At 33.8% G+C, this 27,994-nt stretch overlaps 2 protein-coding genes across 5 annotated transcripts in view; both read left to right on the top strand.

Moving 5' to 3' along the window:
* The first annotated feature begins 31 nt into the window (after positions 1-31).
* LOC122576656 (indole-3-acetaldehyde oxidase-like) lies at positions 32-15,733 on the top strand. 3 transcript variants are annotated; one of them, XM_043747261.1, is made up of 26 exons: positions 32-161; positions 222-405; positions 7,358-7,407; positions 7,494-7,674; positions 7,778-7,909; positions 8,055-8,220; positions 8,816-9,032; positions 9,186-9,406; positions 9,470-9,572; positions 9,671-9,798; positions 9,883-10,005; positions 10,066-10,233; positions 10,314-10,595; positions 10,718-10,822; positions 11,092-11,305; positions 11,444-11,627; positions 11,917-12,213; positions 12,891-12,973; positions 13,058-13,251; positions 13,336-13,494; positions 13,661-13,789; positions 14,267-14,397; positions 14,475-14,727; positions 15,072-15,168; positions 15,247-15,357; positions 15,467-15,733. In XM_043747261.1, the coding sequence occupies exons 2-26, from the start codon at positions 380-382 to the stop codon at positions 15,532-15,534; spliced, it is 3,822 nt and encodes a 1,273-aa protein (XP_043603196.1). In that variant the 5' UTR covers positions 32-161; positions 222-379; the 3' UTR covers positions 15,535-15,733. The 3 variants fall into 3 exon arrangements, with proteins under 3 accessions (XP_043603196.1, XP_043603194.1, XP_043603195.1); XM_043747259.1 differs by lacking the exons at positions 32-161; positions 222-405 and adding exons at positions 5,330-5,504; positions 6,248-6,272; XM_043747260.1 differs by lacking the exons at positions 32-161; positions 222-405 and adding exons at positions 5,623-5,704; positions 6,248-6,272.
* Positions 15,734-16,132: 399 nt separating this feature from the next.
* LOC122576658 (plasma membrane calcium-transporting ATPase 3) overlaps positions 16,133-27,994 on the top strand; it is an 80,050-nt gene continuing 68,188 nt past the window's right edge. The window contains exons 1-2 of one of the 2 annotated variants that reach the window (XM_043747270.1): positions 22,006-22,183; positions 24,519-24,873. The gene's annotated coding sequence lies outside the window, so the exon portion shown is untranslated. Of the gene's footprint in view, positions 16,299-22,005; positions 22,184-24,518; positions 24,874-27,994 lie in introns of those variants that run through there. The other variant, XM_043747269.1, reaches the window with a different exon arrangement.

Raw genomic sequence — 27,994 nt, 5'->3', positions numbered from 1 at the left:
GAATGTCAAATTATTTTTAGTTAATCAACAAAAAACAGCTTATGGTACAAAAGTACTTTGAAGTACTGTTAATTTAAAAGAAGAAGAAAGGGAATGCTATTTCATTATGATGATTCATACAGAAAAATACTATGTATCAAGCAGACAATGATGAAAACTAGGTTTGTAATCGAAACAGTCAAAGGCGTAATATTCCTCTTTTGTAACTATCTTTATTGCAGATGGTGGGGAGAGTGATGCAGGAACGCATTACAACGATCGTTTGGAAGTTCAGTCAATTTAAACGATACCCACGCGACGATTGTGTTGCAGAACTTGTCTTGCCAAAAACAGTTACAAAATTTGCTTCGTTGAATTTGCAGTTCGAATACTTGTGAACATGAATGGTATTCAGAGGAACGTTCGGTAAGTGATTTCACAATTTTATGTAACGATCACTATGTCAACAATTATATCTAGAATTTTATATGGAAATATGTATGATCCTTTTGTTATATAATTATATATCTATATAGATATTACAAGATATTTGCTGCACGTAATAGAAGATATTAATATAAAAATGTCTTAAGTAAAACGTTTTGTGTAACATATAATATATTGCATAATATACATAATGCACTGTAAAAAGAACTATTATATATATTGTATGTTTTATATAAAACATTTTCAAATATCACTGCCATTTCCATGAGGCACAGCTGACATGATACATATTGGTGAAATTCGAATGCAGTCCAAGAATGTATGTGGAAGCTAAGAATTATATATCAGTATCTATTTATTATATATTAGTATTTAGCTATGAATTTAAAAAATGTCAAAACTGAAAAATCCGTCTGTTGGAAAAACGTGAAAAATTTCGAGAACTAAAACTGGAAAATTCCAAAAATAGTAATTACTGACTATTATTTTTCTAAACTACATCTCTTTTCCTTTTTTTTTACTTTTTATTAAAATTTTGTGTTCCAATAAAATTGTTAAAATCAAACCATTTAAACAACTTTGTAAGCTGTTGTTGCAACTAAATAATTGTTTTCCACAAGTTGTTTATTCGTGGCGATCAAATAACTATTTTCTACAAGTTGCTTATCTTTCTTACAACAAAATAATTGTTTCGCAAGCTTCCAAACAGTTTTACATTTTCACTGAAGAACTTATCGAGGTCGTATCACTTTTGATAGCATAGTTGCTCGCACAAACGTTTATAAGAATTAGATCATAGATGTTCTCTGTTTCTGCTCGTTCGAGCTGAATAGCGTGCAATTGTTCGCATAATTCTGTCTACAGAGGAGAAAGTTACAAACATCGTTTGAGATCCAATTTCGTTAAGCGCACGATGCCAAGAAAAAGTGAACGACTCCTTCTGGCCCTACGATAAATCCCAGATCCTTTCACGAAGAGTGAAAGCCAATCGTTGTTTGCTAAGAAGCGATCGATGCTGCTGAGATTTAAGAAAACAGTTTCTTGAACAAAGTTAAAAGGCATTATCTCGAATAACAGAAATCATTCACTTGAATTTGTCATAGTCGAATAAGCGAGTTTCTATATGCCGTGTAAATTGAACTTCGCGAATATTGACTGTTCACTGAAAAGAAACTACCATTTGTCATGAAACAGGTTTCAACACATTTCCCGTTTCTTAGATGCATATGTATTTACACGATTTACACACAATTCGAATCAAAGATAAATTTCTGCGATTTTGCATGTTTACTTCTAAATTTGAAAAATTCATGAAAAAACCCAACTGTGCGCTTATTACCAATCGAGCGGTAGGAGAAAGATTTTATTTAGTTTCTCGATTCTTCAGAGTCCTCGAATTTCATTCTCTCGTGTAGTATAGATGTTAGTTATTAATTTTTTCAATGTTTTTGAATTTTTCTCTTTCGTATGCAGTCAAGGAATGATACTGATTGTCAAGTGTAGAGACCAGATTAGATTAGATTAAATGGGATTAAATTGGATTAGATTAGACTAAATTGGATTAAAAATTGAATATAATTGAAATATAAATGCAGAGTATAAAATTTCGAGAGGAAAAATGCTACGTATCGCATAAGGAAAGTTCCAGACCATGTAAAACAATTTGCAAGCTTTTCTAATTCCTCTCTATAATTTAAAATTATATAATTATGTTAATAATAATTATATAATATATAATTATATTATGATTATATTATAAATACTATAATGTTATAATATAATATTGTAAAAAAATTAAATATAATAATATACAATTATAAATATAATTAAATATAATATTATAAAAATCTGCCTTTAATAATTAATATTTAGATACTATAATATTATATTCTTCCTAATATTAGATATAATGTTATATCTGAATATCAACTACTAAATAGAAACAGATTTTTCATTGGTAAAATAAATGTAATTCAAATATAAAATTAAATATAAAATTTCACAAGTAAAAAGAAATATACTGTATTGCATTTTATATTGTATTGTATTATATTATTGAGGCCTATGCCCATTATAATGTTATTACGTATGTGCAGTGTGCACGTCTGATACGTTCTATTTCATTATACATCACTGTTTGGTATCGATAGTGGCACAACCTCCAACCACTTCAAATTTCCTTTTATTGAATACAAGGTCCACGTTAAGCTTCTATTTCTATCTAACGTTAGCGATCAATGTTCAGTTGTGCCATCACTAGCACACACACTTCCGCTTCTATTTTTATCATGTAATGTAACAAGTATTTAGTATTTGGTATAAGTATTTAGCCTGTATTTAGTATTTCCAATAATGTATACATTAAAATGCCTCTTCTCTAAAATTTTCATTTCTTATTATTCCATAAGAGTATAAATAATTTAGGTATAATAATTCGCAATTATGGTCGCAAAGATGATATATTGATCAAGTGAACAAATTGCTTTTTACAGGGGTACAAAATTAATGTTCAACTTGCAGATAAAAAATGACAATGTATATAGGGAAATGCGAAGAAACCGATAATACGACCTTCAATTATCCGAGTTAATTTCTTGTAAAAAACAAGAAGTCCATTATGTCATTGCAAGTACATGCATTTATGCAAATCCCCGACATTTTTAACAAGGTGGATAATCAACATATAATTCACTACAAGTTGTTTGAAACTGAAAACCAGAATATTATGCGATTGCATAACGATTGGCAATTGGTAATTTATTGTCACGATGAAATTTCATGTTTAAAAAGTGTAAATCATTTAATGATTTAATAACTTTTTCCTTGAAGTACTACTACTATACAAAATATGTAACGTGATATAAGTGTTGCTTTGCTAATGACCGGTATATACAGGGTATACCAGTATTGATGGTAGAATCACCGAGAAGGCGATTCCACGTGAGGAAAACAAATCGAAGATACAGAATAAAATTGTTTTGTTACATATGACGCCTCACGTTCGAGAAGATCGAGTTTGAAATTTCGTCAAGTGTAGTCAAACTTGATTAATCTCGAACGGGACAGAAACGAATAACAAAAAATGTAGAGAAAAACTTTTACATAGAATTTTTCGTTTTTGAAAAAATAAAATTTAAAATTTGGCCGATACGCGTATATCGGACTTATTTTCTTGAAAACGAGGCACTAAATGGAAAAATACTTTTGCAGGTAGAATAATCTCCTACTGATTGTTAACTTGTATCTATATCACCTAAATTTACATACAACAATAAGGTTTTCGAAGTTGGTTTCTTCGGCAACAAAGCTTCAAATGTAAAAAATGTATTGAATATTTTAGACATATTTTTTCATGTAGACTTCTCAGTTCCTCGATTGTGCTATCAGTTCTTGGACACTCTGTATATGAGAATGTTAAATTCTATGGAAAGATAGAGGAATATTATTAAAATATAGCAAAATTTGTTAAAAAATAAGAACGTTAGATTTTATGGGAAAATGGGAAAAGAATAGTATAGTAGTATATACTATTACTATGGTATAGTATAATGATATATTAGTATATATTATGGTGTAGTAGCATACTAGTATATAGTACTATACTATGATATACTAGTATAGTAATATAGCAGTAATAGTGTATAACTATATACTGGTATATAATAATAGCATATATTATTGCTATATTACTAGTATGATACTAGTAGTATAGTACTGTAGTATTAGTATATTACTAGTACCATCCGTACGTTATTTAATGTTTCGCGGATGTGATTCATAAAAATACGAAATTGCTATTAAAGTATAGAATAAAAGTATTATTACGTAAATATTCCATGAAATATCTTTCTAATTATACTATAACTTGCTTCGAGATGAGATGGAAGACAAGATGGAATGTATCGAATGTATATTCCTGACCACGGTCAATTTCATTTCCATATTTCATAACTTTCTCATCACATTTGCCAGAAATGATTTTTAATATATACATATATGTCGGGTCCACATTATAATTAGGATTAGGGACGTGAAACGAATCTTCATTTTGACTAGAGAAAACACCAGCGCAAACACGATTATTACACAACTTTACAAGTAACCGTGGTAATTAGATACTTGAGATGCTAATGACAATGATCCTAGGTTCAATAACGAATCTGCGGTCAACGGGATAACAAAATGCGCTTTCTTCCAAAGACCAAGTTGTACTCAATTTGCTTCTCTAAGGTACAAGTATTACTAAATTAACTGTTTGTTAAAACGTAGAATATTCACCGAGCGTAAAGACGAAAAATAGGGTCTACGTGTGGCGAGCCACGGGACAGAAACCGTTGGAATGTTTACTGTCACGTGCCGCTACAACTGTTTCTTTTTAAGGAGAGCTATGCTACTACTTCATACCTTTGTTAGACAAAACGTTCATCCCGTGATCGCGGCTACATTCGGCGACCGGTTATCGCCTCGAGTCCAAGCTCATTATCACCAATCTCGAACAAATACAATCGGATTGAACGACGACAATTGCTTAATTACGGCTATGGTAGAATCCAGATTAAAGTGTTAAGGGATTTTCCCAAAATTCCAGAGGGAAGGCTCCGGTGTCCTTTCATGTCCGACATATATAATAGCACTAACAATTTCAATACTATTTATAGTATATATGATATTAGTATATTATTTCATCTACTAAATATTATAATAAGTGTAATTTAACATATTTTTGCATAATGTATGCATTGCGTAGATCATTGTATCTCCCCTTCAATTTCTAGTCTGACTAACATGTTTGAGCGATTATGTTTACATAATAACTACTGGTTTTTCTCCATTTTGAATCGCGTTATCGCTTTATCGCCACTTTCGATAGCAGATACTGTTGCTCATATGTGAAAGGCACTGTATAACAGTATGTGTTATGTGTTATGTAATACACAACGTTCACTATAAAGTGTATTCTTCGACAGCGTGCCATTGTTATCAATCAGAGTTCCCTCGCTATTGCCGACTGTTGCATAAGATCATCAGAAATCGTGCTTTGATAACGTGCTCATTGCCTACACTTAGATGCATCTATTGTACATACAATTTGACTTGTCATTGTACTTCATAAGTGGCAAGAAATTCTAGTTTCACTGTCTTACACACAAGATTATTTTTGCATCTGTGTATATTTGAAATTCAACATATTCAACATCATGATGAAAATCAATGTGGATACATTGCAATCTTCTGCATGATCCTATAATTTTAGTAGATTTTAGTACAAAATCATTCAGTAAGATGTTCTATACAAGAGTATCTAATACTTGTATTAATATACAAATTATTTGTGCCAAAATCTATGTTAATATAGTTACATATATGTAAGAAATAATAATTAATGTATCTACTCTGAGTAGAATATTTAGAGTATTTACTATAATTGAAATATTTAATACTTTATTAGATTTTAGTACAAATAATTTTTATATTAATACAAGTATGTATTAGATGCTATTAATACTTCTAATTGGTGATCAAAGCATTTCTTATTAGTAATAGCAGTATTTCTGATTAATATCTAGTACAAATTTTATATTAAAGATTTTGCATTAAATTTTTTATACAAAATTTGTATTAAACACTAATTAATATTTAATACAAATTATAGTAGATTTTAGTACATACAATTACATATAAGTAATAAATAATAATTAGTGTAAGTAGATTCTATTCTAAGTAGAGTATTAGAGTATTTACGATAATTGGTATATTTAATATTTTATTAGATTTTGATGCAAACAATTTTTATTTGGAAATATGTTCGGTAAATTCGTAGCGAAAGTTCAGGAAAATCTATCCAGGTAAGATATCTTTATCTATCAAAAATTGTTCGTCTTTTTCACTAATACATTTTTTCCAAATACTTTTATATACATACAGTTCCTGGGTTATCTCATTTCTTGTCTATGTATTTCGAATGAATTTTATAGACATTACGATAATTGATGTAGTATATATTATAATATATTCTGTTATTCAAATAGATGGAAGAGATAATTAATTGCTATAGTTATTCTACTTATTATAATTACTGTTTATTCAGAATTTCTGAAATAGAAGTTCAATGTTATCTTACTAAACACAGAAACCGATTTTAAGTCCTTTTTAAAAATAATGTTTATTCAAACACTTCATTATCATAGCTTCAAAACTTTCCAATATTCTGTAAGCTACCAAAATAATTCTAACAATGATATGTTTGTAACAGCTTTCTCTTCTGATATTGTAATTTATGTGCTCAATTTCATCATAAATTTCGAATAATATTTCTTACCTAGCCGAAAGATTAGATTACATTTTATTGTATCCAATTACCAACACTTTTTAAAATACTATATCTGCTTTTTTACTTTTTAGCATATACCTGTAATAGTTTATTTATTACACATACTTTCTCCCTCCAATAGTGTGCAAAGATAGAACTTGCATTTTTATTTGCATCGAATGATCAGCTCCATTATAATAATAGGATGAACTGTTTTATTGCAGTATATAAAGTGAGCGCTCTAATGCTTTACATGATTCAGAACGAGTTTATCTCATTAATGAGACAGCAATGTTCGTTTCAAGTTTAAAAGAAATCAGTAGAATAAAATTAAACTAAATATGATGCTACGAAAGTATCATAAGTATAATATAACATAAAATAAAGATCGTGTTAATATCGAGTATGATGCCTATCGTCCTTTTGTTGAAATTAACACTCAGTTTTACTATTCTATTGTTCTATTATATTATATCATAAATAAAATATTTATATAATATTTTTTAATTTATACATTTTATTTATAAATTATAAATAATTTTGTGTGTGTGTGTGTGTGTGTGTGTGTGTGTGTGTGTGTGTACCTCGATTTATTAGTTAATGCAAAAATTATTGTTACAGGGATTCCAGGAAGGTTGTAGAATTCTCTATCAATGGGAAAACTTACACAGGTCTGAATCCAATAATTAAAGTCAATTAAAATCATTCAAAAGCAGAATAGAAGCAATAATGATGTTGATGGTACAACTATTTTTAGTGACAGAAAAGATCCCACCTGGAACATCCTTGAACGTCTTCATCAGAGATTATGCAAAACTACGAGGGACTAAGGCTATGTGTCATGAAGGAGGCTGTGGTGCTTGCATTGTGTCAGTGGAAGTCAAAGGTGAGACAATGTCTGTGAACTCTTGCCTGGTACCAGTTTTGATCTGCAATGGGTAAGTTTCAAATTAATTATATTTCTTAAAATTAATATTCAGATCATATTTTTTATATTGCTCACTATTTTAGATCTCATTTTAACATTCTTTTTTAATGCAGCTGGGCTATTAAGACGATTGAAGGTTTGGGTAACAAGCAAGAAGGCTATCATACCCTGCAAGCAGCATTAGCAGGCAAAAACGGCTCCCAGTGTGGTTATTGTTCACCTGGAATGATAATGAATATGTACAGGTATTTCTACCTTCTACATTTATATTCATTCTATATATACATATAATAAGAATTGAAATGTTATTTTAATATTGTAGATCATTAATATCAAATAATATGTTAATATAAATTTGACAAATAGGTTTAATTAACTTAATGTTTTCAGTCTATTGCAAAAAAAAAATGGAAAAGAATTAACAATGAAACAGATAGAAAATTCTTTTGGAAGCAATATATGTCGTTGTACTGGTTACCGACCAATTCTGGATGCGTTCAAGGCATTTGCGAGCGATGCTCCAAAAGAGCTTGTTAAAGACATTCATGACATTGAAGTAAGTCAGTGATAATATTAACATTAAGATATGAGTAGATCTTGAAACATAATTCCGTATTTATTCTCGAGTATTAGATACAACAGATATCTGTTATCTTACTGATAAAATATGCATTCATTAATTTACAGAATTGTTCATATCAATTCAGTAGGAAATTTCAGCAGAGGATAATGAACGCATTATTGTTTATCTGATAGATAGATATCCAATTTCATTTTGTTTTGTAAACAAACAAACAGTAACAAGATTCTAAAGAGTTTCAGGCGCCTATTGATGGGCAACCCACCGCCCACTCGTGGCTTACTAGTAATAGATAGATTGTATAAATTATATAATTTATATGCTTATATAATTTATATAGTTTATATATTAATTTACATAGTATATACAGTCTATTATAGGTTTTATTAATGTATTATAGACCCTAATTGAAGATATGGAATCTAAACATAAATCAAGTATCATATCTATATTTTCTGTGTATTTTTGCAAACAAACCAAAATATTTTTTCATTGCTATTCATCACCAGTTTATACTTCCTTCGACTTAATCTCCTCTGATCTTTCTTAACAAACAATTGTTGTTATCTAGGAATTATTCAAAATAAAAGCCTGCAAGAAAACTGGTATGCCGTGTGAAAATGGTTGCAATAGTTGCCAGACACTCGGCCAGAATACAGAAGCTGAGATTTCCATGAAATTGGATGGTAGTCAGTTCCATAAGGTTCTAGCAGTCGATGATTTATTCACAGTATTCCAGAATAATCCAAATGCGAGTTATGTTTTGCATGGTGGTAACACCGCACATGGTAATCATCAATAACCATTATTTTACATGAAAACTACACGTAAAGCTATTAAGTGATGAAAGTCGAATAAGAAATTATCATATTTTTCCTGTGTGGTTTTCATATTGTATTTATTTGTACTCTATCTATATTAAAATTCTTTTTTCTTTACAGGTGTATATCGAATGAAGACACCAGATATAAGTATTGATATTAACGACATACCTGATCTGCGTAATATAACAAAAACTGACGACGCTTTGATTATTGGAGGGAATATTTCACTTACTGTAGCAATGGAGGCTTTTGAGAAATATTCAAAGGAACCAAATTTCGAATACTTGCAACACTTAGCCAAACATATCGATTTAATTGCTAGCGTCCCAGTGAGAAATGTAAGTAAATATAATTAACATTGTACAATGAACCCAAACCACTGATGACATTTTATGTTGCAGATTGGATCTGTAGCAGGAAACTTAATGATCAAGCACACGCATCGGGAATTTCCATCAGATTTATTTTTGATATTGGAAACTGCAGGAGCACAAGTGCATATAGGTAACTGGAAAAGTTCAAACAAAATTATTTGAAACATTTATGCATATTCTCTGTATTGATATAAAATTTATTATTTAAATACTGTTTCCTATGAAAAGTGGAAGCTGGTAGCAAAAAGACTAGCATGAATTTATTGAACTTCCTAAACTTGGACATGAAGCACAAAATTATATACAGTATAATGTTGCCAGCTCTTGGAAAGGAATACGAGTACAGATCTTACAAGGTATGCCTTTGTGTATTGATATATTTAGAATAATTGGATTACCTGAAATCATAGATTTCATTGGAAGATTTTATTGGACTGTAGATAATGCCACGAGCACAGAATGCCCATGCTCACGTGAATGCAGGTTTCTTGTTTAAATTAGATGGAGCTGGAAAAGTGCTCGAGAAACCAAACATCATAATTGGCGGAATAAATAAGGATTTCGTAAGTAAAACTACAGGTTTACTCAGCAATGTAGGTTTAAATCAAAATTGATTTTTCCAGCTGCATGCATTAGACACTGAAAACTTCTTGATTGGGAAATCCATTTTAGACAAAAAAGTAATTAAAGATGCTTTGGATAAATTAGACAATGAACTTCATCCTGATCATGTTCTACCTGATTATTCTCCAAAATTTAGAAAAACACTTGCAGAAGGACTTTTCTTTAAGGTATATTTCTGGATGAAAACTATTAAAATTTTGGGTAATTGAATCTTCATGTCTGATCAGAGATGCAACATTTTTTGTAGTATATTTTAAGTATTAAGCCTGAGAATGTGGATCCAAAAGCACGCAGTGGTGGAACTCTTTTGGAACGTGGATTATCTTCAGGCAAACAGGACTATGATAGTAATAAGAATTTATGGCCTTTGAATCAGCCTTTGCCAAAATTGGAATCCATATACCAAGCATCTGGAGAAGCTCAATACTCAAATGATATTCCACCATTGTCAGATGAAGTTTTCTGTGCTTTTGTTCTTACCACAGTAGGGGCTGGGAAACTGGATAAAATAGATGCTTCTGAAGCATTGGTATTATTTTCACGATTAATCTAATTGATTTAAAATATTAAAAAAATCGTCAATTTCAAATCTTATTATCTATTTTATTTATTACTTATTTTTATAACATAAATCCAAATATGTTCTTCCAGAAAATGAAAGGAGTAATTGCTTTTTATACTGCCAAAGATATTCCTGGGAAAAATGTATTCATACCAGGAAGTGCTCAAGAAGTAATGTTGAATTACGATGAAATAGTAAGTTGATTCATAAACAAGTATGTTATGAACACACTGTAAATATTTATGCAAATTCATATCTTTATAAATAGAACTAAAAAAGGTAGGACTTATATAAAAATTTGTTTCATCTACTAAGTATTTTAACATATATTGTACCTTGAATGTTTTATACATATATTATGTACATTCTATGTATTTTTTCTCTTTTAAATTTGCCATAAATGCATAAAAACCCGCAAACTATAAATGTCTAAAATTTATAACTTGTTCTTATTTGTCTTAAGCTGTTTGCGGATAAAAATATCGATTATGCTGGGCAGCCAGTTGGAGTGATCGCTGCGATAAGCTACGCGATTGCAAATGAAGCAGCACAGAAGGTACACATTTCCTATGTCGACTTCATGCCTGAAAAACTGTTGTTAACGATTGAAGATGTGCTTGCATCCAAAAACCAATCCAGACTACTTCAATCAGCTAACGTTGAAGCGACGAGCAAAGGTGTGTACACAAAATATTTGTGTTAAATAAAATATTTGATTAATATCTCCTTTCTTATAAATTAATGCATTTTATGATCATTTACTTATAGACATTTGTACACAATTGATTATCGTTATTTTTTATTAAATATCATAGGAGATGATGTGAAGCACGTGGTAAAAGGAGAATTTAGATGTGGAGGGCAGTATCATTATACTATGGAGACTCAAACTTGTGTCTGTGTGCCAGTAGAAGATGGTATGGACGTTTATCCCGCGTCTCAGTGGATAGATTTGATACAAGTAGCCATAGCCGAGCTTCTCGATATAAAAAACAACAGGTAAAACATACAAAATATTGATTACAAATAGATAATATTTAAAACATTATTAGTCAATGAAATATAATCTTATTAAATAAATATTAAATATTACAATTACATATTAAACGAATATTAAATAAATATTAAAAATTAAATAATATATAATGTTTTATATTTTAATGTAATATTTAATATTTATTTAATAATATTTATTTAATTGACTAATGATGTTTTAAATAATATGTATATATATATAATATATTAATATTAATATTTAATACTACGTTTCCTTAATTATTAATTACAGTATTAATATAAAGGTGAGAAGATTAGGAGGTGGCTATGGTGCAAAGATAAGCCGTGCCACACATGTTGCTTGTGCCTGTGCCTTAGTATGCTACAAATTAAATCGACCAGCTAGATTTGTTATGTCAATAGAATCTAATATGCAAGCTATAGGAAAGCGTTATGATACTCGTCAGGAGTATGAAGTTGGTGTAGATGATGATGGTCGCATTCAATATTTAAATGCAAATTACTGGAGCAATGCCGGTTGCAATTTCAACGAATTCCATGCACCTATAGTTGCACTACATATCAATAGGTGAATATACTTGAACATATGTTATATTTATTATTATTATTGCTTAGTCCGTGCCTTTCGGCTTTGGACGAGCTTTCGGTTTTACATCTCTTTTACCTATTTCACTTCTTATATATCTACCTCCCCTCTTATCCACTTTATTATATTGCACTCCCTTAATTATTCTATCTCTAAAAACTAAAAACTAATAACTAAAAACTATTGCAACTTTTGGGCTTTTGCCTCCTTGCCATACTTCCTTCTTGTCGTTTCTCCTCGTCTTGTATTGCCCTTCTATTCTCTATTATTGCTTTTAGTTCTGTTAGTCCTTCTCCAGTCTCATTTAGTGTTTTTTCTATGTCCTTTGGTCCTCCCGTTATTTCGCATTCTTTTATTACATATCTCAGGTCTTCTTCTTTCCTTTTACATGGTCTGCATCTTTTTCCTCTCTCTTTTTTCCAGTATTCCCTTGCTTTGGTCTCGTTTCCACATCTGAATCTTGCTAATATTTTTCTGTCCTTCCACTTCATCCTCCCTTCTAAGTACTTTGGTAACTCTTCTTTGGCGATTTTTCTGTAATGTATGTTATATTTGGATTCCCTTATACTTTTCCCCTTCTCTTCTGCTTCTCTCTTTCTTCTTTCTTCTATAGAACATATGTTATAATAAACAGTTTAAAATAGTTGATTCTTATTTAGTTGTTATGAGTACTCAACCTGGGCCTACAAAGGTTTTGAGGTTAAGACTGACCTGCCTTCCAACACTTACTGTCGAGCCCCAGGTATTTCAAATTACTATGAATAATAACTTGTAGCATAGCAAAAATGATGATAGCCTCCCTAAAATTAAGTTTTCTAATTGACAGGTTCAACAGAAGCTGTAGCTATGATAGAAAACATAATGGAGCACATAGCAGAGACTATTGGAAAAGACCCATTGATGGTTAGATATGCAAATATGCATGAGGACCATAAAGGTGCATTGCAGTCTATGATAAATGACCTATGTAAAAACGCGGATTACGAGACGAGAAAGAGAGCTGTAGATACTTTCAACAATGTAAGGGAGTTTGAATATCCACTATAATTTCAGTATACATAATATGAAATATTAATTAATTAAATAATTTTGTAACTTTTATAGGAAAATCGATGGAAGAAAAAAGGAATATCTTTGTTACCCTTAATGTATCCTTTACAAATATGGGGACAATTCCATGCACTTGTGTCAATTTATGCTAGGGATGGAACAGTTTCAATTACTCATGGAGGAATTGAATGTGGTCAGGGAATTCATACCAAGGTGCCAAAAAATATAAATATAATAAAATATCTTAATAGTGTACATGTACCATAATAAATTATTGGTAGTAATACACAAATTACTTAATTAATATAAATTAACTATTATTAGTAATACATTTATTATAATAACAGTTTTATTACTTACATATTCTTTTTCACTACAGGTAGCTCAAGTAGCAGCATATACTTTGGGTATCGATTTATCATTAGTTACCGTAAAACCAAGCAACAATCTAACATCTCCAAACAACTTTGTTACTGGCGGTAGTATTACTAGCGAGACTTGCTCATATGTAAGACTTATTTTCATTTATTAATACATTATACAACAAAGATTACATATATAGTGTATCAGAGAAGTAATGAGTAGATTGCATATGCCCATGCATTTTTGGGAAATTTGAGAATGCATAAATCTACAAAATGTAGCAAAAATAGTGTAAACATTGTGCAAAATATTTCTACAAAAATGTATGTGTAAAATATTCAGAGAGTGTTTATTATAATTCTCTTTAAATGAAACAAATTTCTTTAATTATATTCATAAATATATAAAAATGCATAAATATTCGCAATTTAGTAATAAGACTGATTTCATTTCTCAATAATTGGTAATATTATTAAAACCTAATTTCTCGAGGATTCTATTTTCCAGAGACCAAAATCCATTTACACTTGAGCTACATGCAAATATTTTTAGAGGTCCCATTACTTTCCTAACATCTTGTATTTAGGAATACCTATGTATATGTGTGTTCTAACAATTTTAGGCAACCATGATGGCTTGCAAAGAACTGCTAAAAAGACTTGAACCTATAAAGAATGAGCTGAAAGACCCCTCGTGGCAAAAATTAGTAATGACAGCACATACGAAAGATATCGACTTGTGCGCCCGATATATGTATGTGCTTCCAATAGTTAAATAGCTATAGAAATATTAACCTAGTCTTTCGAATATTTACGAAGCATATTTTATAGGTTTACTGCAAAAGATGATATAAAATCTTATCCTATATACGCGGCAAGTATTGCGGAAATTGAACTGGATTTATTGACTGGACAGCACGTATTACACAGAGTGGATATAATTGAAGATGTTGGGAGAAGTATGAATCCAGAATTAGACTTAGGACAAGTGGAAGGCGCCTTTATGATGGGCCTTGGTTATTGGACCTCCGAGGATCTAATTTATGATCCCAAAACTGGTCAGCTGACGAATTATAGAACCTGGGTATGTTGTTAAATTTGTTTAACCTAATATATGGAGGGCTGAGAATTATAGTTGTATAAATCAGTCCATTACTAGGTTTTATAAAATGCTGTATACTGTTTATTACTATAAAAAGTATAATAATATAAGAGATATCTTTTCAAGTCATGAAAGCGGTTCGCGGCAGAGAATAAAATTCGAACTTAATTAATTATGGAATGAAAGAGATGATACTTTTAAAAGTTGAGGTACATAATTGGATATAAATTCTCAAAATCTTAATTCACAGCAAATTGGTTTTACCAGTCTGTCATATTACACGTAAGAGGAATTCTTGAAAAATAAAAACTAAATTTTTTTTGCAGAATTATAAGCCACCCGGCGCGAAAGACATTCCTGTTGATTTTCGAGTTTATTTCCGTAGAAATAATTCTAATTCGTTAAGCGTTCTTCGTTCAAAAGGTAAAACAACAAACTGAAGCAAATGGTTAATAACTCTAAGTCCGAGATGTTAAACTTGGTATTTATTAAATTCTATAGCTACTGGTGAACCACCATTATGTACGAGTTATGGCGTACTTATTGCAATTCAAAATGCGCTTAAGTCAGCAAGAGAAGATGCTGGGAACAAAGATCCTTGGAACAGATTAGGTAATGAAAAATGATAAAAAAGTATGTGTGTGTGTGTGTGTGTGTGTGTGTTAATATAGCTTCACACAATTTTATATAATGTAATCTAATCGTACTCTTTTTTTCACAGATGGTCCCGTTACTACCGAGAAAATTCTATTGAATAGCTTAACCAGCAAAGAGCAAATGATATTTTGAGATAAAAATTTATTTTTGAATAAAAGACATACTTTTGTTATCCCTAATCTACTTTTAATAATCATATATCAATACATACAGTTATTTAAAATAAAAAAATGTAAGAATATAAATAATTATTTTTATCTTACAGTACTTGATATGTAATAATAATATAATAATAATATTAGACAATAAATATATATTTCTAAAATTGGTATATCGATTTCAGAAATTTGTACGTATTTAAATTTCCACGTTAAAATGTGCAAAAATTTGCAAGAAATTACCCATAAACCACTATCCCATCGCACAGTTATGTATGTAAATATGTTATTCATGGAGGACTTGTAGAAAAATAAATAGGACGAAGTAGTTTATTAAAAAAGAAAGTTGTAAGCAAGCGTTATATATAGCTAAAAATATAGCAATTTTATCAATAAATTAATACTATGTAGTATTTATAAAATTATCATAATAATTAAAATAAAAAAAAAATTTGGTACCTTAGTGCATACGATCCTGTTACTAACTGCGCAATAGCAGACTTTTTAATCACTGCGCAGCATAATAGGCTTTAGCTTCAGTTTACGCGCGGTAGTCCAGAAGTGACTGTTGTTATTTGTTTGTGCGTTTTCTTGTCGAAAAATTTCTGCAGTTTTCGATAAATAAACTGGTGTGTAGTGACGACATTTGTTCCTGTCGTGTGGAAACACTGGAAGACGTTACGGAAACATCGGCAGAGTGCATGTTGTGGCCATGGAAAGAACCCTGGAACGTCATCGGTGAGTGATGCTATCACTGACTATGTTGTTTCCATATAATTTGAATAATCACGTTTTCACAAATAATAAATTTAATTGTTATTAACAGACATAACCTCTTGCAATATTGAATTTTTCTAAGCTACTTACACAGATTTTAGATTAATTGTAAGTTGTGATTGTTTTTACTGACATCTTGAATCTTAACCTTACTTGTATTCGTTCAAAATGGTGCATGCTCTGACATGTTACCCCGCGCGGCTTTTTGGCGGTTAAAGGAGTATCGCGAATTTTAAACTTAAATATCTTAAGAATCAAACTTCAACAAATTAATCAGAGTCATTTATGACTTCAGCAAATTCTTGTATGTACACTATCGTGCATAGGTACTTATACGCTTGATGTAATCCAATCAAAACATTGATATTTTTATTATATTTTCACGTATTAGTAGAAAAATGTTTCTCTATTGTTAATTTTTCTTGCCATAGCCAAAATAACCATAGCTAGGATCAAATGTTTTACTAAATTGAAACTAAGACAAGGGATATACCTGTATCAATTAACTTTTATATTTATTCCTAATAAATAAAATATATGGACATTTTTAGAATATGGTTGGGAAAACATATTCCAATTCTAAAATCTTAACTTGAGCAGATACACTTAAAGTCATTTAACTTGGATGTTTTCATAGAAGCAATTTTCATTCATCTTCAATTATTGCTCTTTTATTTACACTAATTAATATCAATTATTGTTTTTATCAATATCTACTAACTGGTTTATATAGGCTATATATATGCCAGTTGCTTGAAATGAAATCAGAAATGAAACTTTAATTACAGAGTTTCATTTGAAGTATATTTAATATATTTGCAATAATTTGGAAGTGTTCAAATACTTTTACACGGTAGTGTATATATAAACTAGAGACTAGATATTTGATTCTATCTTTTTAATATAAATTTTTACAAATATTAATTTTTATATAAATATCCTTTCTTTTTTTTTTAATTTTGAAACAAATTTATGAAAAGTTAGTTTGCTTGCTGTATTGAATTCTTTTTATCAAGAATAACGTACTTTATGTTCTTTACAATTATCCTTATAAAATCGAATGTAGTTCTGATTCTTGAAGTCATAAATGCATAATTATGAATACTACTTATATAATATGTTAATATAACCGGAAGCACAATTAAGTCATGCATTCAGGAATACATGTATAGATTCTGAATGTAATTATACAAATTAATCAGTTCCTGTATGTTTATAAACTCACATGGTCATGAAAGTCAATATTTTAAAATCAGTCTGATGGTAAAGAAGGAATCGCGAGTAAATGAACTGTCGGGGAATTTGTATTATGTAATTTTGTTTTCCAAATTAGCCTATAAATATGTATGAAGTACTTTTCTTTGATCTCTATAGGCATATTTCTTCTGATTTCTACTTCTTCTACTTAATTTCTGTAGTATTTCTTTTCTTTTTTACTATTTTCCTTTTGCTGTAACTAACTTTAGTTAGGCACATTGAATTCCCAATATTTAGTAACACATGATGGGTTAGGTTTAATTAATATTGTTAATGATATAAATTGGCCAACAAAAAGATACTGAATGCATAAAAATGGTCGGTATCGTGATGGTGACTTTATCCACGTTATATCTCATGTTATATACCAACGTTTATATGCAATATATGTATGTATATACATGAACTTTATATACGCATAACTTTTCAAATAATAATCTCCGTGCCTTAAAACCAGTATTTTCGAATAGTCAGAAACAATCATAATACGTTGTAAAGAAAGTTACAATTTCGGTGTGTCGCTAAATAAATTTCAATTAAAAATTTTATAATTATCAAACTGAGAAAAGTTGACGCAAAATTACATTAATACATATGGTTGTTCGTCGTACTGTTGATGATCGAGAAACTACATCGTTTGTAGGGTTTCTTTTCCCTCAGCAGATCAGACTATTTATGTATTCGTTTTTTTTTTGCATTTTATTCTCTATATATTCAATTACTTTTAAGCACCTGTTCATCACGCATGTCGTATTTGATCCGAAGGTTATGGGGCTTCGGCAAAGCGATTTCCCCGATCTGCCTTTTTCCGATCAAAAATCTTATCGTATATAGGGCGTCTGATAAATAGACCGCGAACTTTTATGCATTTATGGGAAATTTGAAAGTGCATAACTATACATAATGCTAATTTTTATCCACACTATAGTACTTTTTACGATATTTAATAGAAAGAACAATTAAAGAATATTGTTTTTTTTCTATTAAATAATTATAAATTGGTTCCTTAATTATATTCATAGAAACATGAATTTGCATAAAAATTCACGATCTGCTGATAATTGATAATGTGAACTGGCTGGCAGAATAGTTTTTATAATATTTAGTAAATGAAACAAGGAATAATGATGGAAAAGTGATGTACCCCTTCAGGTACTTAAAATTCTAATGAAACATCATTCTAGAAGTCTTAAGATATAAAAATCGTCATTTATGGCAAATTCGATGAGAAAGTTGTGAAAATCGTAGATCAAGTTCACCGTGGCCCGCAATACATTCAATACATTCCATCTCGTTTTAGAAGCAAGTTATTGTACAATTAGAAACACATTTCATGGAATATTTGCATTGTAATATCTTGCCTTAGTTTGTTGTGTTGTCGTTATTAATTTAACAACTTGAGCAAAATATGTGTTTTTACATACTATATAAATATCGACTTTCCTTTAAATGTTTAAACATTAAAATAACGTTTGAATTTTTACATTTCATGCATTTAGTTGAAGTTACGATTATATGAAATCAGAATACTTTTGTGATACTTTAGGGCGTGATGCCGTGTTATAATTTTAAATGCCTGAAGGGATACAAACTTATTACTGTTTGATTACTCTCCTTCAGTTTAATTATCAAGTAATATAGATGCACGTACATCACAGTTCAGATTCCTTTCACTAGGTGGCAATACGTACGTACTTATATAAATTGTTGTGACAGAATCTGCGCGCACTTTTACCTTTGGTGAGACGTGGTATTAAGTAGGTTATGTCATGGCAGATGGAGAGCTCGTGACTTTTTGATTATCATTGATTACATAGACATAGAGGGAGAGAGAAATATATAGAAACTATTTGATTACGTCTGGTATAAAAAACTGACGCTTTTCCTGTTTAGTGAAAACGAACGTATCCCCAATTGTGGGTCTCAGTCGTTTGACGTCAGTCTCGTTACTCATCGTCTGTGATAAAGTAAAATTAATTGTATTAATTCCCCGCAATAAAATTAATCCCACCATAACCGTACGCGCGTCGAAATTAGTGGTAGCACAATTTTGATGTATACGTTTAAACGACACGGGTGACGTCAAAGTACATCATTTCGATAGAAACCTGTTTGAACTGGAATTACGCGATAGCGTATCACCATTTTTATAGAATGCTTAGTTATAAATATTTTTTAGGCTCGTTCTTCGTGTTTAACCTCTGAAATATTCTAGAAAAGCGGAACATCGTTTTCCATTTACGTAACGGATATTAGTAGAAGGAACTCATATTGTTCATTTAGGTTATTTTTCATCTGTATTCAGAAATTATAGAATTTTTCATACGAACATCCTGTTAAGGTCTGTCTCTTACATTTAATCCTAAGATTATTTTATATTATTATTCAAACAGAAGATAATAACTTCATTTCTAATTTACATAACAAATATTAATAAAAGAGGATTATATTGACCACTTTGGTTATTTTTCATTTAAATTCAGGAATTGTAGCATTTTTCATGTAAACATCATTTTAGCTTCGTTTCTTACATTCAGTTTTAAAAATATTTTACTATTTCATTTTATTATTCGAATAAGAGAAACATAAAGTTGTCTTTAATTTATAATTTCCGTTTAGATTATTTTTCGTGTATATCGGTAAAGTATTGGATTTTCAAATACATGCTCAATTATTACGAAATCAATTTGATGGACGATACGGATGTCCATAATTTATCAAGCTAGAGTGCATAATCAAATGGTTAGTCGCGTTCCGCCGTAGCAACGGAAAATATCGTCGGGGAAGAAGGGGGTTTGATGAATTTTTCTTGGCAGAAAATATTTTGAGGTTTTGGAAGCTTCGTTGGACATGCGCGGCACGAGTTCTGCAGAGGCAATCAAAGATCACCGCTCTTAATGCGGTGAACCGGCTGATTCCTTTGGAGAAATAGGAAACTCTAGTTCAAGAATCTAGGATGACGCATCGGTGCTCCTAATTATCGTATGGGTCATCGTTACAAAAACAACTGTATCCCTCTACCACATCACCAGAAGAGTCTTTCGAATTTGTTGTTCCACTTATATCTGAAAATGGAACCAAATAACCTTTCGATGTATCGTAAAGCTATCTATTTCCCCAAAACCAAAAAAAAAGACGCCTCTCAAATTTATCATCATTCCACATTATATTTAGAAATGCGATCGTCTAACCTTTCAATGTATCATAAAAAACTATCTCTCCCAAAAGTACGAAAGTTTTTCAATCGTTCCACATTACATCTGAAAATGGGATCGATGGGATAACCTCTCAAGGTTCACGATTGTATCATAAAAGCGATTGTTAGAAAAAGAAGAATGAGGTTAGAGATATTCGAAAAGTGGTTGGATAAAAGTGGAATAAGGAGTTCATACATATACGGGTCAGGGACTCGGAGAACTTAATTGTGCGATCTCCGCGGTATTTTCTCGGTTGGCGTGAAAATTCCGCGAATCTGATCGCCCTAGAAGCATCAAGAGTTATTAAGAAATATCTGGGAGGTGAATCGTACGATCCTCCTTATACCGGAAGATTTTTAAGTTTTTTAATGTTTCTTCGAGTATGCGCGCTCGGCTGTTCCAACAAAAGGGTGGAAGAAGGGGTGGAAGCGAAGTATGACTGGTCATAGTACACATACATACACGCAGTGCCGGATTCAAGTTTTTAAGGCCTGGGACTATTGACCCAGCGGAGGTCTCCTTCGTAGAAAAATAGAGGACACGATCAAAGAGAAATAAATTTACGTAAATACGAAACAGAACTTATTTTGTGATAAGTTGTGTTTAAAAAATGTTTTATTATGAATTTTTAGAAGATAGTCAGCTTATCTTTATTTCTAAATTTTTTTTTTTTTTTGAGATCAGCGAGTGAATTGCTCATTATAGCGTATGCGCTATAATTTCGTGATAAGTTATATTTCACAATTTTTGGTACGCGTTGTTAAGAAATAATTGCATTTTTAGATCTTTTTACCGTAAATGAGTCGTAAAATAACTTGTATAATATTTGGCTCGAGTAGGAAGATCCAGGGCTATAGCCGCCCTTAATCCGCGCCTTTACGACCATACCACAAAAGTCAGGCAAATACATCCTACTTTTATATGAACCCGCAATCATTATCCTAAAATCATATTAAGCGATTTTAACGGATAAAGAAACACTTTACTTAGATAATAAAATTTTCTAACGAGAATGATAACAATGAAAGGAAGGGGGCGAGAGGGAGGTAGAAAAATGGAAATAGTACAAAGACAAAGAAGCAAAAAGAAGGAGATAGAAAACGGGGGTAGTATGTTAGAGGGTTGGGCGGTCGGGGCGCCAGAGTGTGCATGCGCGTAAACTCGGGACATTTCGGACAGCGTAGGTATGACAGTCGAACGGAGACCGCAGTGCCGTGCAGATCGGGCGCAGTGGCTTGCACCGAATTCGTGCGCACGAAGGACCTTCAGCCTCTCCCTGCCTCTCGCGCGCACTCTATCCGTGTCTTTTCTTCTCTTCTCTTTCTATTTTCTCTTTCTCTCTTGCTCTTTTTCTCACAACACATCGACGTGTAATACCCAGTTAGAACACACGTACGTACACAACCGTAAAATAAATATACTATTATTAAAAGTAAAAGAAAGTAACATTACACGCGCCTATGGACACCGAAAGCAAGCTAGACATACGTACACAGAAGTAGAGAGAAATTTTGACACACATTTAGCACAGAATAATTGAATACGTAATATACGTATGTACAGTTGGTGACAAAAATAAGTGGTTAGGTAGTGAAAATAGGTATCAATGAAGTTTTCTTAAATACGGCTTGTTTACACTAAAATGTAAATCATAATTTCGATTAATTGCTTCAGGATATATAATGAATAAAACTTAAGAATATATAACGTAACACTGGTATTAGTTCGATTAAACTTTATCGATGTCTATCTACTTCCACTATCTGTCCGCTTATTTTTGTCTCCGACTGTATATAGCATACAGGGAGAGGACGAGAGAGAAAGAGGAATTGTATCTCGATAATACAGGCCTTGCGGGAACGAACGGACACACGAGGCCAGCGACATACTCGCAAAACGGAAGACACGCTCGCGTGCGCGCGCACGCAAACGAGGCTCGTCCATGCGCGGACGTTGTGTGGCTCGCTGTCCGCTGATAACACGCGATACGTCTGACCCGACCAGCCTGTATGAGAAACGGCACAAAGGGAAAGACATCGACCTGTATTTCGGTGGATATCTGTAATTTGTACCGGTATCGAATATTTCAAGTGATAGATTCGAACGAGAAACATTTATATATTTTCATTTTCTTTCCTTTACTTTCGATTTCTCTCTCTCTCCTCTTCTTGTCTCGTGATTAACGAAGCAGGATGGAAAGACACGCGTATCGACGATAATAGTATACAGTAAAGTCTGGATAAGTGTTCGCCACGATCTATGCCGTAAGTGCCCGGTTGTCATCCCCAACCATAGACATAATAAATATAGAACGCGTGTGCTATGAAGAGCGTGGTCCTTGCTAAAAGAAACAGACATATGGAGTCTCTTTCAATGGGGCCCATTTTTTAAACATCGTGTCCGCGGTCTACACTTCTTATAGTTTATGTCGCCACCACTCTTGAAGCTCTTTCAACGTTCCGCTCCAACCAATGGTCTATAGCTGTGCTGGATAAAGCTAGTAGTTATAGTGGATCCTTATTCGAATAAACTGGTGGTTCTGACGAATAGGAGAAGTCATTTGAAGGTTGCAACGCATACGCTCATAAAAATTGATATATATATTTGATTACTGTGACGTATTGAGTTCGTCAGAATGTTGATTCGTCCAAATACGCATCCATTATAACCATATCCTAAGTGGTCAACATGAGTCTCGAATTTCGAGCATTTATCCAGACTTTACTATATTACGAGTGCAGAAGTATTATAATATTGAGGGGGTGGGGGAGAAAAAGATCCGAAAGCACCCCTTTTTATAAAGATACAAAAATCACCTGTACCGTAGAGACGCGATAAACCGAGTGTGCCTAAGGTTATAGGTGTTCTCCGTGTCACAGCGGAGACGTACAACGAGGAGAAAAGAGGAGGGGTGTCCAGGGAAGGGGGTGGCGGAGGGAGAAGTGATTTTCCAACGGTCGTCGGCATAGTAGTGCATGCGCGGCGCGTCGCGACGCGGCGCCTCGCGGAGAAAGAGTAAGAAGTAGCGATTTCGTCCTCTCCTCGGTTTCTTCCCGTGCGTTTCTCCTCGTAGACGTCGGCTCTCTGTGCTACATTCTTACGCGTTCCCTCGTTCTTGCCCGTTCTCAAACCGTTCGGAACCGTCCTTTCTTTTCGTTCTCTCTTTTCCTGTCCGTCAAAACTCTCCGTATTCCCCTTGATATTCCCCCTTTTTCTTCCCCATTACGACATACATATACATACATACATGTACACGTATATATACACTTACAATTACTGTATACTCCCCTGAAACCTATCCCCCCCTTTTACGCCCGTTCCTTGGTTCTTCTCTATGTGTTAGAGTGTGTCAGAGATTTTCACCGGTGTGTCGGCTGGATTACTCGGTACGCGTTTTCTCGTACTTCGAATCAGAGGAGGAAAGCTCTCCGGGGGCTGCGCGTGTATTTTCGTGCGTCGCGCGGGGTCTCGTGTCTGGTGGGTCGCGCCGCGCGAAACCTACGAGAGGCTGCTGTTTCTTCTCGCTTCTCTGTCTGTCTCCCCCTCGAAGTCTCTTCGTTTACATTTTTCTGTTCTCCCTTTCTCCGTTTTTCTTTTCTTTCTTTTTCAAACTTTTCTTTGGTCCAATTTCTGTCCATCAAGAAAGAAAGAGCTGCGTGTGTAATACATGTGAGAGAGGGAGACTCGAGGACCGTCTTTCTTTTTTTTTCTTGGTTCCTCTTGGCAGTCTTTCGTCGTCCTCGGCGTGCAGCAGCGGCGACAAGCGGCGGCAGCCAGCAACACACGGCAACGAGCGGGCGTCCGTGACACGATCCAGGGTAATCGAGCGATCCGTTTGTTCGTGGTTGCAAGTATACGAGTGCTTCGAAACGCGCGAATAAATGTGTCGGTCACGGTACAAGACGTGAAGCGGGGGAATACACGGCAAGTGAGTATATTTTTAGTAGCAAGCGCCAAGCGCTAAAGGCAGAGTGGTATAAACGGCGCGCAGTGGCCTGATGAAGCGGCGTATGTGACATCAAATTTCTCTCTCTTGCCACCTCGACGAGACACCGAGACATCTTGCAGACCATCAGCGCGCGGTGAGTATTGCCCCGAACCCTCAACCGATTGATTCGCCATTCCGCAAACAGCCGCTCCCCTGCCCCGCCTCCCTTTCGTCTATGTGTGCCCACCCAATACCATCTCCTCCGCAGGCTGGTGCCATCTCACCACCCCTCCGAATCCACCCGTACTTCGTGCTCGTGTGTCTTCTGCTGCACATAGACACACGTGTACGAACCGTTCGATCATATATTTCTACTCGCGATCGTACAAAATCTTTCTCCCTTATGTCTCTTTATATTCTACGTATACACTGATTCTCATATACGCGCCTATTTTCTTAACCTTTATTTTTCTTTTACTTTACCTCTTTCTCAAACACCCGTTTCTCATACATCAGTTTCATATAGTATATCCCTTAACCTTTTTTCCTAACCTCAAATTTGTAGCTGAACTTCCTCCCCTGTGCCGCAAGACACATCCGTCGTCTGGACCGGATCGTATGTGCACGGATCGCCGCACAATAGTGACATTACGAAAATTATGTAACCGTTCGTCCGTTCGTTCGCTCGCTCGATCCGTCCTTCGTTCCTTCCTCTTGGTTCCTCTTCTCCTTCTTCCTCGACCTACCTACCCTCGGTGCGCGGCTCTCTCACGCTACAACCTTCTCCCACTCCGGCGCGACCGCCCCTACGCCGCTCCTCTCGCCCCTCCCATTTTTGCACCGGTCGCGGTTGAACATTATTTCGGGAGTGTCAGCCAGCCTGCCAGAGCCCGCGTACGATCGACAGAGACGCCCAGACTCGCCGTCCTTCTAAACGGTCTCTCTTTTCTACACCTCGTCTGTCCCGGGATCGGGCAGGCGCATTATCACGCGCAGCTTCTGCTCGCGCTGCATTCCTCTCCAGCATTGTTGCCTCCGCTTCTCTTCTTATTCTTCTTCGGCTTTCACCCTTTCATAGAGCAAGGTATACGTGAATGACGCGATAATGGCTCGTATGCTCTTATGGAATAACGTGATGCCTTGAAGTTTGTCCGTCTAAACGCACGCTGTTACGAACTTGCGGATGCTTCTTTGATTATTCTATGCATATGCGATACCTGAAATTTTGTCGATGTACCGACATACCATACAAATTGCATTATGCCGTTAAGGAATAAACGTTGATGCGCTTAAATTTTGGATCCCTAGATTCCAGGGTTATATGGATGCTGAAATTATGTACAGCGATATTTAGTCAAATTCTGTTAGGTTACGTAAGGAGAGGAAACATTGTTACACGCTGTTCTCGTTGATTCAAGCTAAACGGAATCGAAGCAGGCTCGAATTACACACTGGGAGAGCTGGGTGAGGTAATCCTGTCCATGTGCACACGGTGTACGTGTATGTACGCGCGCGAATCCGGTAGTTTGTCGTTTTTCGTTGTTACGACGTTTCCACCGTGCTACGCTGGAAATATTTATTTTCTCAGAACACGATCTCGAGTTACACAAACCTCGGCTCGAATGTAAGCACGAATTATTGAGACCCTGGTACACACTAATGGTACGCCTGGTACGTTTTCGAATGAGTCGTTGTATATAATATGCACGGGTTTAATAGTAGACCCGATGAATCAGAGGATTGATAACAGTTTTGTAGAGTCCGGGGCCGGTCTGATCTTGTGTACAGTAGAAAGGGTCGCGATTAGTCAGACCCGAGTAGTCTCCGTCCCTTTAACTCAGCCATTCTCGTTGAAATAATCGTGCATAAAATTCCTCAACCCCCCACTACTCGTATCAGCCCTTGGCTATCCCCACCACGTTGCCACGGGCGCACGCCTTTGCTCTCCCCGATTCGCTTTGTCCTGAAATACATCGAAGGCTCGTTTTCTCTCTCTCTCTCTCTCTCCCTCTCTCTCCCTCTCTAGCACACGCCAGCTTTCTGTCCTCGTTTTGTCCTGCTTTCATAGTATCGACCCAATACGGCTGACCTAGACTCACTTGCAAGGAAGTGTACTCAACCTTTGACACTTACTCGCGACGCTGACGAAACCGGCCGCGATCGATAGCCCGTCAAAACTAATTACGCACGTGGGGAAAACGGTCGTGTTCGGTGGTTGGCTCAGGGTTGGTCTTATCGCGCACCATTCCAACACCTTTTTACGGTGTTTACTACGGATTTACGTATCGCCAGGATTACCACTTTATTACGATGGAAGGTCTAGGGAATTGTGAATTAGAATTTGGAGGTCGTAATAAAAGCGAAGTTGTTTGAAGGAAAACAAAGGTTGAGTTTCTTTGAAAGCAATTTCGTGCAAATGACGTTTAGGTTCTAGGGAAACTTCCGTGAGGGGAGAAGGTGTCTTAAGAGACCAGCCGGCAAATCTCTGAGAATAAATATTTTAGGTAGATGTCGCTGTTTGATATATTTTTAAGGTACATGTAAATAAAATATTTCTTATTTGCTTGTTTTTTGTATTAATCAAAAATACTTTTACCGAAATCAAGATCTAGTGATTTTTGTTGAAACCTGAATTTTCTGTAATAGTATTAAGAGGACAACACTGACCGCTGTTGGTTAATCATCATCCAAAAATTTCTTATTAGCTCATCATGCCAACTTACAGATATTTTTACTAATATCAAAATCTAGTGATTTTTGTTAAACTCGAAATCTCCAGTACAGAAATAGAGATATAGGAATGCTGGTTTCCATTAATCGTTATTTAAAGATCTATTTAACACATTAAATTTGATGTTATTTTTAACTAAAACCATGTGTACCACCAATGGTACACTTGTTTTACATGTGCTGAAAATATTAACTGGTTGAGTAGAAAGTTTAGTATGGATCGCACGATGCTGAGCAGGTTGGGTATGTAGGTTATCATCCGCGTTTTTCGAAATTTTCGAGATGGTTAGGGCGAACCTATGCGTGGGTGGATATTTATAGGATAAATAGGGAAGAAGTTGTTTTACGGGCAGGTTGATAGTCTGCTACAGTTTCGTATGTCTTTCCGATGAAAGGTTAAGTTGTAGCCATGAGTATATCGACCTATCGACCTATATTAGAGACGGAGGTATATATATGGAAAGAATTAAGTGGTTGTGTGTGTATCGAATGTGATTCTTGATAGGGAACCGAGGGGAAAATGTACAGAATGTAGTCGTCGAGGA

Source organism: Bombus pyrosoma, linkage group LG16 (genome assembly GCF_014825855.1).
Source record: "Bombus pyrosoma isolate SC7728 linkage group LG16, ASM1482585v1, whole genome shotgun sequence".
In the NCBI taxonomy this organism is placed as follows: domain Eukaryota; kingdom Metazoa; phylum Arthropoda; class Insecta; order Hymenoptera; family Apidae; genus Bombus; species Bombus pyrosoma.
This window is presented reverse-complemented; position numbering and strand designations above follow the sequence as displayed.